The sequence below is a fragment of the Grus americana genome, chromosome 10, assembly GCF_028858705.1.
Source record: "Grus americana isolate bGruAme1 chromosome 10, bGruAme1.mat, whole genome shotgun sequence".
NCBI lineage: Eukaryota > Metazoa > Chordata > Aves > Gruiformes > Gruidae > Grus > Grus americana.
In genome coordinates, this window is record NC_072861.1 from 19,717,208 (window position 1) to 19,734,887 (window position 17,680).

At 37.9% G+C, this 17,680-nt stretch overlaps 1 protein-coding gene across 2 annotated transcripts in view; it reads right to left on the reverse strand.

Moving 5' to 3' along the window:
• LOC129210826 (protein FAM169B-like) overlaps positions 1 to 17,680 on the reverse strand; it is a 40,425-nt gene that overhangs the window by 19,258 nt on the left and 3,487 nt on the right. For both annotated transcript variants that reach the window (XM_054837125.1, XM_054837126.1), the window contains exons 2-3: positions 8,246 to 8,379; positions 5,348 to 5,447 (exon numbers count right to left, since the gene is read on the reverse strand). In XM_054837125.1, coding sequence (XP_054693100.1) covers positions 5,348 to 5,447; positions 8,246 to 8,379 — 234 coding nt within the window. The remainder of the gene's footprint in view (positions 1 to 5,347; positions 5,448 to 8,245; positions 8,380 to 17,680) is intronic.

Genomic DNA, 17,680 nt, shown 5'->3' on the forward strand with positions numbered 1-17,680 from the left:
GGTGAAATGGATTAAGTCCAATACATTTCAGTTCACAATTAATGGAGTATATACATGCTCAGTTGGGTGGCTTGCCCTGTAAGCCCTAGCTTGCTAAACCTCAGTACTTTGATCACTAGCAGTCAGACAAACATATTCAGAGTGTTGCAAGAAGCTGAGAGCCTGTGAAGCACACGATTCCATACCCACTACGGGTATTTGGAATACAGTACTGAAAAACACAGAGTTGAATTAGGCACTAAGCATAATGCAATTGTGATTATGAAATGTCTCCTTTTGCTAGGCAAACATGGATCACTTCCCAGCCCAGGTCTGGATTATATTTTTACTTTCTAGGGTATGCTGGCCAAACTTTCCCACACTGGTGTGCAACTATTTGAATGAAATGTGCACATCAGGACTCTACACACAGAGTAAAGCAGAAACATTAAAGCAACATCCAGCATGGTACTTCTTTTTTCCCAGCCTTCATCTGAATTGCTGAAATGCATCCCTCAGTCACAAACTAAATTAAAGGCAATGCTATATATGAGAGATGTAATTTGAGTTTGTTTAATAGAGTGTACCAGTTCGTTACCTTAGATAAAATCATCTTTACCTTAATTTTGGCAGTATTTCAGATTGATGACACACTTACAGAGGCTGCTTTTGCCAGATTTCCACCTTGGAAGGAGAATGGTAAATTACCCCAACAAGTAGTTCCAAGCAACGAAGCCTAGGTCAGCTCTGATAATGGAGCAAGCTCAGAGATCCTACATTAAACTGCGCTCTGCAACGTTGACATAGCCTGAATAGCTGTGGCCCCCAGTTCCCTGTCTTTAAAATGGAATAAGAGCATTTCTCTCTCTCTCCTAAGAGTCTTATCAAAATAAATACATTAAAGCTTGGGAGGCATACAGATGCTGCAGTAATGGCAGCCATTCAAGTATCTAAGATAGATATCTTTCCTGCAACCAATTACGTTTTCTTCTACAATTCAAGTTTTACTCAGTGATTTGTTGCAAATGTCTTGTGATAAATGTTCCATGGCATCTAACAGTTATTGTAAATTATTATATACAGCATACAGAAAATGCCACAATAGGGTATGTTTATTTAGTGTTATAAAGATGTTAATCACCCATGCTATGTTCTGTAAGCCCTTGCAACACAATTTACATTCTCATAAAAATATCTGTACAGATATACTAACAGAACAGAACACTCAGCCCATCAAAAATAAATTAAAAATGCTCCCAACCAAGACCAAGTCCTATGGAAAAGCTACCATATCCATTTTCTCTTTGAAATATGCAGGTCATCTCAGACCACAAGCTACACATCACTTCTGGACAACCCATCTGATCAAGATGATCAAATGTAAATTTCAGTGTTAGAATCAACTCCCCTTTAACCTATGTTCAAGAATTAAATGCCATCAATCTTTAAAGCTTTTCACAGGCAAACTTGTAGCTTGGCTACTAATTTCACTATTTTTCAAATTTCAAACATAAATTATTAGATTGACAATATTTTCTTCGGGAACTGTGGAAAAATAAGTGTATTACTATGGATATTATTTCATAAGTATTGTATACATCATTTTATCTCTGCAATACTTAACCATTATAGATGTAAACACAAATGAAGCTGAAAGAGGAAATCCCATCACATACGAACATAAGACATACAAGGTATACAGCCTCCTCATTGAGATTAAGGTACTGCCCAGGTGTCTGGTTCATAAGATCATAGAATCACAGAATGGTTTGGGTTGGAAGGGACCTTAAAGACCATCCAATTCCAACCCCCCTGCCATGGGCAGGGACACCCTCCACTAGACCAGGTTGCCCAAAACCCCATCCAACCTGGCCTTGAACACTTCCAGGGATGGAGCATCCACAACTTCTCTGGGCAACCTGTTCCAGTGTCTGGTTAACCCCAGCAATTGGCAAGACTTTCTCCACAGTTTGTTTTAGGAGGTGAGGGATATTGGGGAGCGATCAGGAGCAAAGCTGAAGGAAGTGATGGTGCCAGGAATAGAGCTGGAGAAGAAAACTAAATTGAAAAGGCTCTAGCCAGGGTTTTGCTAGTCACCGGTCACCTGACCTACCGGAGCAGAGGAAGGTTGTGGCTCTTGGGAGCAATATGCTGTGGCAGAACCAAGCAGTGAGGATTCTAATGCTTCTTGCTGCTTCACTATCCACACCAGTACCTGAGAAGTACACAACTAAACATGCCCTACACACTTATTAGCTGCATCTTCTACTCTGTCTCAAATTGCTTCTCTGTAAAGCACCTCTACTCCTCTGCCCCGGCGTACCCTGGAACACCCTTGGCTGCCTTCCCTCATTGGACTTCAGAAACATCCAAATGAATTGCAAGAGGAAAAATCAGTGGGCCATGTTTGCATTAGCAAGACTAAGACTAACAAAACTGAATTCACAGAGTAAAATATTTGGTGCAGAGAACCTGATGTTCGCAAATTCTAGCCTTGTGCTGAAAACTAAAAGCCCATTACAGGTTGGGGCACATCAATGTGCTTCTGGAGCGCATCCTCTAATTTCATTTCGGCCAAAACTAATCCAGTCCACGCAGCCCAAGGCTGCTCCTTGTATCGACTGAAGCACAGTACGTAGGGACAACCAGGAAATTTGCTTCTAAGAGCATTCCTGGTGTGAAGCAAAACTAAAATGCAGATGCACCGGACAGCACGTGAGAAAGAGAAGAGATCAACCACAGCAAGATTGTTTGCCTGGATGAAACCTGAGTTCACAAGAAAAGTGTAAAGCTCAAGGGAGGAAAAATAACCATGCAACCTGCTTAGTGTTTTAACTTTCTGCCCATGTCCTTAAGTAACGAAGACTGAGTTAATAAATATTGCTTTTCTCTGAAGGAATTGGTTTTGAAACAATTTGATCTGTTCACTGGTCAGAACAAAAGGTCATATAGGTAAGCAAATCCAGATGGACTTGCCACATTAACACAGTCTGCTGCCTTAAAAGTCAATTCCAGATCTGTTGAACTGTGGGAAAAAATATTTGGACGAAATACTTCAAATGTATATACCCATATGTATAGGTATGCACACACATATACACACACCCCAGCAGACTTTAGAAAACTAATGAAAATTTATTAAAACTCATCTAAAGAAAAAAATCATGTCAGTCAAATTTGATGTGTGTACGAAGGCTGGCCACATGTTTATAGCATATAAAATCCAGAACCAAAGAACTTCCAGTAAAATCCTTTAAATCATGCCTTTAAAAGGAAATATTAAAAGCCAGATGCTGTAGGCCTTACTTAAATAACTAGATCTCTGTGAGACTGTTTCTGTGACTATGGGTTCGTGACTCAAGCTAAAGTTTTGCAAGGGGCTCACAGTAGTCACTCAGTCTGTTGTTTATAATATAATAATGTGTTTATTCTGCTAGGTTTAAGCATTTAATGTAGATAGCTATCATATAATTTAGGCTCCAATGTGGACTTGTTTGACTTGTTCCTGTGGGAAATAATTTTTTCGTTGTGTACACGTATCTCATTAATACTTGTTGTTCCTAATACTATTAGATTATTTAACTGAAGATTTGTGCTAAATGCACTGCTTTCACTTGCATTTATTTAATAATTCTTTATTTTTGCATTGCAGTTGTTACAGATCCCCATTCCTCTTGTGCAGCCTAAACCAACTTAATGCTGTTTTCAACTACATTCCTTTGGACATGAGTCAGTAGGTATGCACAACTGCACTCATAGAGCAAGTTTGGCCTCCGGTGTAGACACTTCTCTGCTTTATCACACCAGTGCCTAGCGCTCTTCTGAAAAATGTTAATGGAATATATAAATTAATTCTATATCAATAGTTTTAAAGGAAAAATCTACTTTCACCTATGTGAATCACAACCCATTAGCAAAGATCAATTGAAATCATAGGTAAAAGGAGCTGGAAAACTTTGCAAAGTTCATCTCTAACCACATATGATCTTAATCTTTTTTTTTGTTCTTATGAAGAAATTTCCTGGTTACAGGGTTTGGACTGAACAATGAACACTTAGTTACACTAATAGTACCTGTTCTAGGAGTGTAAGATCGTTACCCGGCACACTTTAGAACTGAACATAGAGTGCTAAACTTCTTTGCCTTGCCTTTGTTCTATTATTAAGTATACTGGCTATTAAAGCCTTTCAGGTGTAATTTATTGCTTATCCTTATTTAAAAAAAAAAAAAAAAAAAGGTTTTAGTGACAGATGTCCTTAGTTTGCTGCCACATTTGGAAGTTGACAGTTTTAGACATTTAATGTGTTCTGTATTCCCTAAATGATACAACGGATCAATGCATGGGTTCATGTCTTTGTTGTAGATGTTACAAAAATTCTATAGCCCATTGCTTCACAACAGCTCCAACACTTCTCATTTAAACTGGATGGGTTGCAACCTGGGCTCTTGGTACTATGCAACCTAGAGTAAAGTTTCCCATCAATGACAGTGGTATCAAGAGTTGTTACTTATTTTACATTTGCATTGTTTCATATTCCATAGTCAAAGACACTTGCCCAAGAGAGTAAGTAGGAAGAAATCAGGCCGTGTCTGAAGATACTGCAATCCCTATAGCAAGAAGATAAAACTGAGACACAATTATTGATCAAATGTTAATAACCTGCTGATACTCTAAGCAGTGACTCATGAAACAGAAACACCAGTAAGCACACACTGACTTCTACTGCCTGTAACACAATTGTAGTGTATCCCTGTCAGGCTGACACATGGCTTTAACAGGAAAACACCAGCATTACTAGCAGTAAGCAAGACAAAGCCAGAGTATCTTGGGACGACTGCCAAATAAAATGGATTTAACTCAATTCCTAAGCATGGTCTCACTCCAAATTTACCCCTCACACATCAGTACTGGAAATAGGAGGCAACTAAACTTAGGACTGAAGAAGATACCATAAAGTAAAAATAATATAAATAAGAATCAGTAAGACCTAATACAATGTCACGTATATAGTTGCTCTTGTTTAAGGACTCGGAATTCTATACAAACCAGAATGCATTAAATTTCATATCATCCTGAATTATAAAAATATTACCTCGTTGAACAAACTCAGAAAGAATAACAGATTTACGCAAGGTGAGATGACTTTTCAGCTACCAACAGAGCTATATGTAGAATTTAAAAGCCCTGATTGTCAATCATCCCTTTTAATCAGTAGCCCACCAACACAAATTCCTGACAGGTAAACTAAATCTGCTTCATATTCAAAACAGAACACAAAACATTTAAATATATATAAACCAGCACACCATCTTAAAAGTAAAGAAAGTACAACTACTCAAATTTCAAAATATTTTGACCAATTCTAACCTGTCTCTTTATCCTTTGGATCAGTTAACAGCAACATTTTGCAAGTAGGATTATTTCGGTAGAGAGGGACAAAACACACACAGGAATCTTCAAGTTTAACCTAAAAAACAAACAAGCCCTGTAGCTGTTCATACTGCAAAGCTCAGGAGAAGTATTTCATGTATTAGATGCACTTATGGTATGTTTTACTAACATGCATGGTATAAGCTTAGTACAACACCCTCTCAGTCCTGAACTTCACAGCACTGAAAGATACATAATATTCTAATATTATCAGTAAGTAATGTTAATTTCAAAGAAATCAAGCTACCCAAGTTAGTGAAGACCTTAATGCCAACTTACTACGATTACTACATAACCTGGCTTTGAACACTGTTACATGCAGACAAATGGTGTTATGAAAGACCAGACACTTCAAATAAAAACAAATACAACTTGCACTTCTTACAGCATCGTCCAGCTGAGTACTTGTGGTGTTTTGCAAACAATGAATTAAGCCTCAGGGTACAGGGAGTATCAAAGCATTAGGGCAGTGCCTGGGCAGTTTATCTGTGAGGCACAGGGAGGGTAGATAATTGGCACAAGGTGGTTATGTTGCAGGCAAAGCTAAAATCAAAATGCAGCTCTCAAGCTCTCAGTCTTAGACTAAACTTCTAGATGACGTGACACATAAACACAAAATTACTGTGCCCAAACAGCTCTATATGCATAGAGATGACGATTTCCATATGAATATTGCAAATGCTCTCATGTAAGTTTAGGTACAGGCAAAGAGCATGCATAATTTAGCACAGTATGTACTGTACTTTCAAAAATCTGGTCCATTGTGTATGTGTGGGTGTGCCTCTCTCTCTAATTGCACCCATTTGTCAGTTTGCTATGAAACTCAAATCAGTCATGTGATACATTTAATATTTCTTGGTGCATGGAAGGAGTAGTATGAATATGGATTATTCAAGATAACAACTTTAATTTGAAACCAGTGTTCACTAGTTTATGAGTGCCAGAATCCTAGGATCATCTATGCAAACACTGGACTCCAGAAAAAAAAAAAAGAAAACTGCCTGAAATCTGTATTCATGAGCTTCCCAAAACCTCAGTATGTTCTGGGGATTCAGTCATTCTTTGCATGCTTCAAATACAACAGCAACGATGTCATTATGGCACCTGCGAGCATTACTATAATGAAAAGGCCAGTACTATTTCCAATACTGTTATGATTTTTATCTTGTTTTATAAGGTAATGTGCACTTTCACAGGTGCTAACATCATCAGCATGAGCCAAGCATAGCTTTCTGTGTATGAAGGTGCCAATGTGCTTCCATCCTGACTTGCAATAATCCTTGCTATTTGTGTACTGAATGCTTGACCAAAGACCACGTCATACCAAAAAGAAGTTCCATGACCCAAGCAAGTGGGCTGACAGCCACTTAACACTTGCTAAATAATTATTCATGGTTGCCAGTCCTGCCACATAAAGCCTGCTTTAATTCAGATGCACAAAGAAAAAATAGTCTGATAACTGCAGCCATTATTCAAACATCAAAATCCTCATCCTTCAGGTTTTAGGTATCTAATACAGATTGTGAGCTCAGATGTTCACTGGGGATGGGAACTTTACCTTATTATATTTAATTTATTTTTAATTACAAAATGTCAGCATTCTTTGAACTATTTATTATAGAGTATAAGGAAAAAAACCAATACAGCAAGAACAGTACCATTACTTATGCCCTTGACTAGCTGACTGCAGATTAGGTTAGACCTGAATTAAATGAATGCAAAGAGAAACGTGTTGCTATGAGACTCAAATCAGTCATGTGATATATTTAAGGTCTGATGACAAGCCAAAAAATCAAGACAGTTCTGAATCAAAAGCCAGAAGTCCACCTTTAACTGATCTCACTGTGTCTAGCTATTGCAGGAATACACACAGCATTGCTTGGGGTTTTAGCTTACCCTCCCTTCTAATGGAACAGCAAATGAGCCTCTAAAAGTACAACCAGGCATGAAAGGCTGAGGTAAGGACACAGAAGCCCTAAATGGGGGGGATCTTTGCATTTTCAGGTTTGTTTGTATTTAACTCTACACGGTCCACTAGAGGGCATTAAAAGAGTATTTAAAGCTAGTTACATTCACTGCTCAAAGATGAAGCTACTGACCTGAAACAGTATTTTTCTGGAAACTACTGCACATTATTTTCCTAAATTGTAGAAAAGCCATGGTATTCCAAACATTTATTTCAACTAATCCACTTTCTGGTTTGATAATACAATAACACTTAGCTCAACACATCTTTTATGATCTAGAAAATGCCCAGAATAAAAGGTTTCATAGGTTGACTAAAGTCAGAATTTTTAATAGGCCTGCTCAGTCATCTCCAATGCATTCCCCAGGTGACTCAGGAATGGTCCCTAAAGCATTGGCACCTACAGTATTTATATAATTTATCAATCACATCTGATCAGAATTGCTTTGGGAGAACTCATATTCAAAATTATCGATATAAGTATAGGAAAGAATGGAAACAAAAGATAGACTGTATCACAATGCCTGTGTAAACTGCACAGTAGAGGCAGAATACAGAGCTGTGCTGTGGTGTAAATGTCTCTCAAATTCACTTTTGATTCAGTCCTGTGAGGTGGCAGGTCAAGATGCAAAGTTCAGCTAAGTACTTTAAACCCTCATCCACACTCAGAGGGTTTTAGACTTGTATTTTATGCTTATCTCTCATTTGCAGCATGAAAACTACTTGAAATAATGCAGAATTTGCTGATCTTAAGAGATTTGTAATCTGGCCACACCAGTTTACCCCTATTCACAGACAGACCATGAATAAAACCAACAAACTAGTTTGCAAGTATCTAACTTGCAGTATGAAAAACATCGGCCTACTACCTCTTCTCCTCCAGGGATCAAAAAAACATCAGGAGTGGATAACGATTTCTTCAAGAGTTTGTCATAGTATGTTTCAGCGTCTATTTGCAGAACCTCTGGATCTCCTGCTAATGTATCTACCAAGTAGAGGTGACCTGTAGTTAAAATAAAACACAAGACATTTTCACTTTTTTAATGAACTAAGAAACACAAGTTTTAAAATCTCAGTTGCTCCAGCAGCTGTTTGGTGTAGCTGGGCCCTTACTGTTCCCATTAGAGCCTATTGTACAATCCTAGTCTAAAATAGTAAGGCTGGTAAAAACCTATCTATATGTTATTTACCATTTAACATGCAATTTTACAAAGTAGAACCATGATGGGATCAAATCACATTTGTCTCCTTTGAATTCAACGAGCACAGGCTCAAATTTCTCCAGGTATAATTAAATTGCTTTAAAACTGTAAGAGCAAAAAAAACTTCAAAACACAGCCTGAGTTTTACTACGGTCCAAAAATATAACAGGAGAAGAATTCCAAAGCTTCCACTCTTTCTTGGAAGACTGCCCCTTTATGGGTCAGTCCAGGATCTGTTGTATATCACTAGTTTTCTCTTTCTCTTTTTTTGAGTAACTTCAATTAGGCACTTTCACAACAATGAAATAATGTAAAAAAATATTAAAATATTTACCTACATAAGAGTTCTCAAAATAGTAACCACCATCTTTTATGCAACAAAACTTTTAACCCATGTGACTCAATGCTGAAGGGTATTCATGCAAGGTATTCGTTAATTGCCTGCAAACAAAAATTACATACATTTGATGACTGTTACCTAGATTCAACATCCAACTCGGTGCTTGCAAGGAACCAAGCAACTTCTTTCTAATATAATAAATCATACTGATTGGTGGCTCATCACCAGCTCAAGATAAAGAACATCAGAAGAAATGGGCTAGCAATACAAATAGTATTGTGCCATAGGAAGGAAATAGTTTCAATTTAAGGGGCTTTCAATCAACAAGCTACACCTGCAACCCTTGCAAGCCCCAAACTGAGGACAAAATCTTCTACCATGCTGCTATAGTTGGAATCTTAGCTCCGAAACCTCCATTTTTAATCATGGTTTGCTCTCACATGGCAGCTCCTGTGACCCAAGTTTATTGTGAAATAACTGTACTGATAGTAAGTGCAAAGTAAACAGCTGAGACAATACACAGTCTTACGAGGACCATTCCAAGAACTGTCTATATTAAGATTCAAAAACTATGAATCATAAAAGTACCATATTGAAAATATACTTTTCCATGTAAAAGTAGGAGCATGGGATTTGTAGCACCAGGTCAGACTATTCACCCACAATCGCACCATCCTCCCTCTGGCAGTGATCACTATCTGATTCCTCAGCAAAAGGGTAAGAAACTACAACTGATAATTCACCACCATCCAGCACTGCTTAAAATGCTTTAAACGCTATTTTCCTGCCCTTTGCAGGCAATCAGCTTACATCTTGAGGCTTGACAGCAAAACTATGTAGTCAGAATGCTGAACAGAAGCTACTCTGCAAATGGTTTTCATAGTATGTTTGTATGTGACAAAACAGGAGAGAAAGCAGCATTGCAACACTGGCAAGTTGAGTCACATTATAAAATCCCAGCCAGTACTTAGCAGTGGCAGTTTTCTTCTGCAGCAGCCTTCCCCGGTGTACTGTGTAACACCATCAAGCAAAGAATCCACATAAGGGAAAAGAAAAAATGAAGTTTATTATTAAAAACTTTAGTAATTTACTGAAGTAAATTTACTAGTAAATTAATTCTTTGCAAAAGAGCAGCATGTAAGACTGAAGTAGTATTTAGCCCTGCTAATAAATACTATTCATGAGACGCTGCTTACAAGGCTACATCCTGCCATTGTTAAGCCAAAGCAATTTAATAAGCACAATCACGTTTTGTCCTGACTGAACGAAACAACTAGTACCTTCGAAGTTACACCAACTTTCTGGTATATAACATGCTTGTATTGTAAGGTAATAGTGACTATTTGAAGGAAGGATGAAATAGTGTCACAAATTAAATAATGAGGCATTAGAGAAAACTTCTGATCAACTTTCCATTAATACAGGAAGGAGGAGAGTGAGAACGAGGTTTCTTTAGTGACAATACGGTGCAAAAGTCTAACTTTAGATACCTTGGAGTATCCTCAAGAAGTCAGTTGTGCTAAGGCTGGCTTTTGTGAACATCCCCCCCCCAAAACTGGTACACACACATGCACATACCACTACTACTGTTCAGCTCCCATAGGCAGGAGAAAAAACACGAGTTTGATTTTTTTTTTTTTAATGTTAACTAATGTGTTTCCCAGTTTTCCCCAGTACAAAGTGAAGAAATTATATTCACCCTCCTCTATATGTTCCTTTTACGCTTTTTTTTTTTGCATACAGAAACAACAAATAAAAACCTCTACAAAATCTAACCGTAACTATTGTTATTAGGCATTTGAATACAACAATAATTATTGCTGGCTAACAGGATGTTATAAAGGTTCCAAAATGAATTGCAAAATCATTTGTTAACTTCTCTTTAAAAGAAAAGCAGTGCTGTTCTCCTGTGAGTGCTTCAGTCTGAGGCCCCTATCAGCATCTTGGGATACCAAAATTGCAAAGTTCCAAGGACAGCCTTTTAACCTAATCAGAATTACAGGATTTCATTCAAATTTGATCTTACCTAGCGGCAACAAAAGACCACATTGTGGCAGCCAATCTGCTAGACACCCAGCGAGCACTTCTTTCAAACAGGCGATGTGCACAAAGGGTTACCATCTGGGGAAGGGAGGGAGCGAGGAAGGGAGGGAGCGAAGGGGGGCAGGAGGGGTGAGTCATAAAAAGGGGGCCTCTTGCTGCAGCCACAGAGGAGGGACCATAAACCATAAGGAGAGTAAATTTAGAACGGGAGGCCTACTGCATTAGAGGGATTCCTGACATTCGCGCTGAAGTGGCTGCCATCTTAAATAGCCAAAGCTGGTAAACAAGGTCAAGACATCATCCTGGTGGATTCTACGGTGGCAGTGAGAATGAAGGGTTTACAGACAGGTACCAGACTTTGTCTTTTACAGGGCACCGGCATTCAGGACAAAGGACAAGGAAGTATATGCAATTCCACTGAAAAAAAAAAACCAAACCCACAAAAAAAAAAAAAAACACTTTTCTAGAAATAAATAAATGAGAAATCTGAATGGGCACATTTCCATTTCAAGCATACAGAATAAATTTTAAAGCAAAAACTAACACTGCTTCTGCTTCTCCTCTCTTTTGTTTCCATGGAGCAGTCTGGGCCACATTCTCAAACGAGGATGTGTAAGTGCATCTCCTCTCACTCTAGTGATTTGTCATCGATTTGCACTAAGAATCTGATTTTTAAAGTGAAAAGCTCCAGCTAAAACCAGCTATACAAACAAGCAGGTACTGCCCATACAACTCAGTCATCTTTATGAGATACTACTCTAGCACCTATAGGTACCTCAGCGTAAAACATCACGCAGCTCTGCCAATAAGGCATAAACCAAGGCTCCGGTTTCAGTCCTGATCCCTAAACTCAGCTTTTTCTAAACCCACTGCTATTCCACCTCTGATTTTCTCCAGAATAGAGAACTGAATTTTATGGCGGTTTCATGAAGTGGACAAATATCCTTCTTGAGAGGTAAAAGTCAGACAAAGTTCACTTCACTTATGATCCAAAAAGATCAATATGTGGGAATCCAGATAGATCTGATTAACATGCTTATGTTCTGCATCGGGTAGATAAATAACAAATGCGATCACAAAATAGAAGACAATATTCCACCTTAAACTAGAAATTAACTTTTGTAGATTAGAGACAGACCCCCATCATTACAGATTCAGCAAGAATCTCATTCTATCAGTTAAAATAAGCAGGAAATATTTTTCCATGGGAAAAGAATTTATCCTCAATACAACAAAAAACACATGGTGCACACACTTGTATGTGAAATTCCACAAGTGAAACTACAGACTGCTGTACTGCCTAAAGGTAAATGACATGCTTCAATCTAATCAGATATTCTGAAGATTCTTTTTGATGATCCTTCTATATCCTCTGTAGCTAAACCCTGTGCCGTAATAGAAATAATTTAACTACAATATATACATAACCACAGACTTGACTTGTGAATATAATACTACAGAAATTCAAATCACTATTATATTCCTCAAGTGCTTTTTCACTAGACTAGTCATTTTAGCACCAATGTATTAGTTTTACTATTTTGCCATTATCCAACAACAGTTACAACTTAGGACAATCAGCTCTGTCTCTGTAATGTGTTTTAAATACTCATTTAAGTTTCAAATTAGTATGTATTGCCAATATACTTAAGTCCTTTTTGATCATGAACCCAATACACAATTTATTAAACAAGAGATACTTGCTTTCATTAAGAATTTTCTGTTCTTATTAATACTGTTTCCTTAAGCCAACAAGTTGGTGATGCAGTTATTTCAGACTAGACACACCATTGGGATGATTAAGATGCGTTGAGGTATTGCTGGCACTCCCACGAAATACTTGTTGAAAAGCCCATTTCAGAAATTTGTAGGGGCATTTAGGATGCAGCCAGATTGTAAAGCAAAACACATCAACCTCACTGTAGATGAAGCATGAAAAGTGTTATGTCTGAATTAATCATTTATCCTACAACTACTTTTTCATGTTCTACAAACACAGAGAAGGATACTACATGCATCCATTAAGAGTTGTATGTTTACAGAAGAGCCATCAGTCACCACAGGATTTGTATCTGGGCTGTGCATCTTCCTACATTTGTGCAACTTTGTGCATATTTTTACATGTAGAAGTATGAAAAATACTTAAGTGTGATTTCTAGTGGTGCAGAAACAAGACAGATAAAAATAACCTAACATTTCTAAGTTTCACTTTTTATTCAGCTTTGCCATTTCTAATGCTTGCAATAGCAATATTGGTTTTATTTATTGGCTTTATTTTCATGCCAATATGTTTCACAATTAAAAAAAAATAGGCCTTCAGCAGATTCTGTGTGTTTCTGACAGTTTTGTGAGTTTCTTTGTTCAAGAGGTATTTTCCCTTTTTTTTTTTAATCAGAGAACACTTTGCAATGAGACAAACATACGTGCAGCAACACAAAAAGACTGTACATCTTGTCAATATTTAGGAAGGAATGTTCTTGTAATTAAACCAGGCAATGAAGATCAGAACTCCTAAGATTTATTCTTAACACAGGTGTGTTTTTGTGGCCCCCAACAAATCACTGCATCTTCTGTCTGGTTTCTTATCAGTTAAGTGTATGTCTTATCTACCACTTCAAAAGGGTGTGACATTTTCCTTATCAGTGCCTCTGAAGTCACAACATAAAAAGACAAAGTCATATAACACAAACTGTTCTCTGTTCTCCTGTGGACTGTCACTGTCACACTATGGCAGCACAACCATGACAGTGTCTAGGATCTAAAGATAACTTTTTTTGTCCTAAATTTGCACATATAACAAAAATGCTTTCCATTACCCTCTCCCAGGAGTGGAAGCTCTGTGTTAAACAGCAATGCTCAACATCAACTCTTCTCTGTTCCTTCCAATGAGTTTGAACAGCTCTATGCATGTGGTTATCATTAGACAACCATATTTATTTAACCTTTCAACTGAAGGAAGAGGTCTTTGGCATGTTCCCGGGAGTACATGCAGAACCTGACTCTCATATCCTGAATTTAATTGAGCAAGTACATGTCAAATGCCCAAGTTTTAGCGTAAGTGAAATTTCAGTATCCTAACAATGTGTGGTGGCAACAGAACTAGTGGGCAAAGGCTGTGGTGTGATATCTGTCCAACACGGCAAGGCAGCGCTTAACCACATGCCGTACATCATTAATGAAAACAATGTTCTTCCCCACTGCACTGCTCTTCACCATTACCAATAGAGCAATCACTCTTAGAACATCAAGGATGGAAAAAAAAAAAAAAAAAAAAATGCATCGGCGTTAACAGGTTTCCACATTTCGATCCAAAAATGCCATTTATATATTACTATTCTATCACAATTCAAACTGCAAGAAGGGCTTCAGAAGACAAACTAAATACAAGTATCTGTAAATAACTTTCTGCTGTGGAATCAATAAATGAAGGCAGAAGGGAAATGAATAATCCTAATCCCATTGCCAATTAAGAAACCAAGCAGATTAAAGAGATGAGTTCAGCCGCAGCTATATATGTCATTACTGCAAATTCTGTCACTCAAATGCAGGGCAGACCAAATGTTAGACATCCCAAATGCAGGATGCTATCATATTAGCCATCCCATCCCCACTAACACATTTCTACTACTGATTTCAGAAAAGGGAAGGAAATAGCTTTAAGTATACACATCTATTTAGGAGAACATAGATGAGCGAGGCAGAGACTCGGCAAGCCTAACTCTGAAAAATGTCAAACACCTTCAATTTCTACTCACTTCAACGAGCTCTGAAGGCCCTCAGGCCCTTGTATGACCAGGGTCTACAAGCCACATGTGTTATTTACTTTCCAAAACTTAAAGTTTATGAAATGAAAAAAAAAATAGATGAGGGAATTAAATAATTGATTTAAGTATTTGGCTCCCTTTGGAAAAATATCTAGATGAAACCACATTATTTAAAACATTTTCAAACCTAGAAAAGCAAGTGCATATTGAAGGGATCACATAATGGCATTAATCAACTCTAACCTGCAGTACTCCTGCACTGAAAGTTCCAGCAAACACGTTCCATCCCTCAGATGGATCTTTAGCAATGTTACACTTAACAAAAATAAAGCCACACCCATGCACAGTACAGATAAATTAAAATACATCTGTGTAAACAGGCTACCCCTTGTCCTGTTATACACAGAATGCACATCTGGACTGGCATGTTTTGCACTAAGCTCTAACCTAATGTAATTGAAAAAAGCTGAGGTACTATGGCCCAGAAACAGACTTTATAAATAAAAACTGTAGCATACTGTTAAACCATGGAAGTGCTACCAGCTGTAACTATGACATATCAGGAATTCATACTTCTGCACATTTAACTCTCTTTTTCACAGAGCTTAGATGTAAGAGGGAGCTTGCAGAATAATTCAGAGAAGATGTAGTACTGAAGAAAAGGGACATTGTAATTTAAGGCTTTATGGTTCATGTTCACATCAGGTTTTCCTCAAGGAAATTCCATTGATTCAGTGGGATTGCTGCTAATACCTCTGAACCTGTGCACATCAGAACTGAGTTTGTAATATGTACTGCTTTATATACAACCAAGAAACGGACAGAAATGTTCCTGGAAAAGGCTAACTTCAACTACCGAAGGCAGTGGCATGGATTTTCTTGCATATCCAAGAACAAAAATCTAAATTTGTCAACTTAATTATTTGTCTACCCCTTAAGCAAAATAAAACATACAAGAAAAATATACAAGTTTTCCAGAAGGACCGTGTCCATCTCAGGGGCTTTTCCCAGCGGGTATGTCGGTGCTACATCCCACTTCATCACACCAAGAGCCAAAATAGCTATGCTAGCAGAAGTTCATAGTCTAGGCCTGACCTCAAACTACAGTCTGACTCTTGAAATCTAAGCAAAGAAGAAATGGGAGGCCCCAAATGGCACTGAAATATATCATTGAAGTATTTTCATTATTCAAAGAAGCTGATTTGAAAGGAAAATGACAGAAAAGATTCTGTGAACAGCAGTAGAGCTTTTATGAATCACAAGTTCAAATGTAGATAGTGGCAATTCAACCCTTTACAAAGATGGAAGATAGAAAGGACTGGTCAAAAGTCATCCTATAACTCAAGGGAAAAGAGGAAGACAATGTCCCCCATACTGATAAACAAGGAATAGTGAAACAGCAGGAAATGACAACTGAGTTTGGCAAACGGTCTAGCCTGGAGATGATTTCATCCCATACGGAGAAGCCAGACAGACTGACAGTTAGGGCAGCTTCAGAAAATAGCTGTATTTTAAGACCAAGGAGCATTTAAAATTATTACCAAAACACCCACTGTCACAACCTGGCACCAGGGCTAGTATTTATGTGCCACATTAAATACATTTCCCTATTACTACCATCATTCAAAGCAGGTGTGGGAAACCTAAGGCCACACTACACACAGCCCTTACCTTCATGTCATACAAACTATGGCAGTATGTGTGGCATCCCAAGAGTACCTGAAAGCCCTGGTTTGCTATCGAAAGAACAATGTTCCACAAAAAAAAAAAAACCAAAACAAACAAACAAAAACCCAAAACAAACCACTAAGTAGCAATGAAAATATGGGACAACTGTCTATATTTTCAGGGATACCAGTTTCAGCTACCACATAATATGAGTTGCAAATGCTTTACATCTGACAAATTTACCGTTCCCACCAGTAGAGTGCATAAGTCTGCCTAAGAAAGCCCAGCAGCCTTTCTCCAAATTATTTGCGAGGAGCAATTTGTACAGCCAGAATAATCTCAAAATAAAGCAATTAATTTGAGAAAAAAAGGAAAGAAAAAAACCCTTCCCCCAGTAATTTCCACTTTGCTATATTTATTATGCGGCTGTAAATTAATACATCACCTGCACTAGCTATCATAAGCCTCTTAGCCTGTCTCAGAACTTGCTTTAAAAAACATCTGCAAGTAGTGGAGGAAATATGTAAACATCTTTCTTGTTTCTCTGTGCCATTGTGTCAGCTATTCTACATGTCTTTGAAAGTACTCCAAAATCAGCATGGCTCTGCTTTTCCCTTTTTCTCCTTTTGGGAGGAGGAAGCAGCAGAGAAGGAAGGACAGTCTGGCAATAGAGGGCTAACTCTGTGCTTGCTGTGCTCTTGACAGTAAGACTGAGATTGTTTAAATTCAGTTTACACAGGCTCTTCTGTAAGGACAAAAGAAACCACTGCTGGTGGTTAAAAATGCAAAAGGTTTTGATTGTAATGGCTTGACAATCAGCCAAAGATATGACTAGGGGGAAAAACACGGCAAGGCAGCTATGACCAGAATGGAAGAAACAAGGAAAAACACATGGCTTGACTTCAGAGCAGAAAATTCACTTAGGCTTTGCATAAACGACAGCATACCTCCAAGCTTGCCTGATCCACAGTCTGCCTGGAATGAGAACATGTAGTCTAAAAGCAGAGCCTCTTAAAAGGCATAATGTTTCTAAACAGCATCTGTTACGTACTAATAAGCATCACTTAAAGGACACAGGCCTTAAATTGCTACCAAACGTGCACTTATCTGAAACTGCTGCAAGGCAATCATTACAAAAATGTCACATGACACCATGGGAATTTGAATAATATAAAATGTTTTTATTTAGTTTAGCTTGAAATCATTACACAGAAAAAATATGGAGGCACTTTCTGAGATTCTGAAACTGTGCAACTTCACAGGAATGAAACACTAGCAAGAATTACA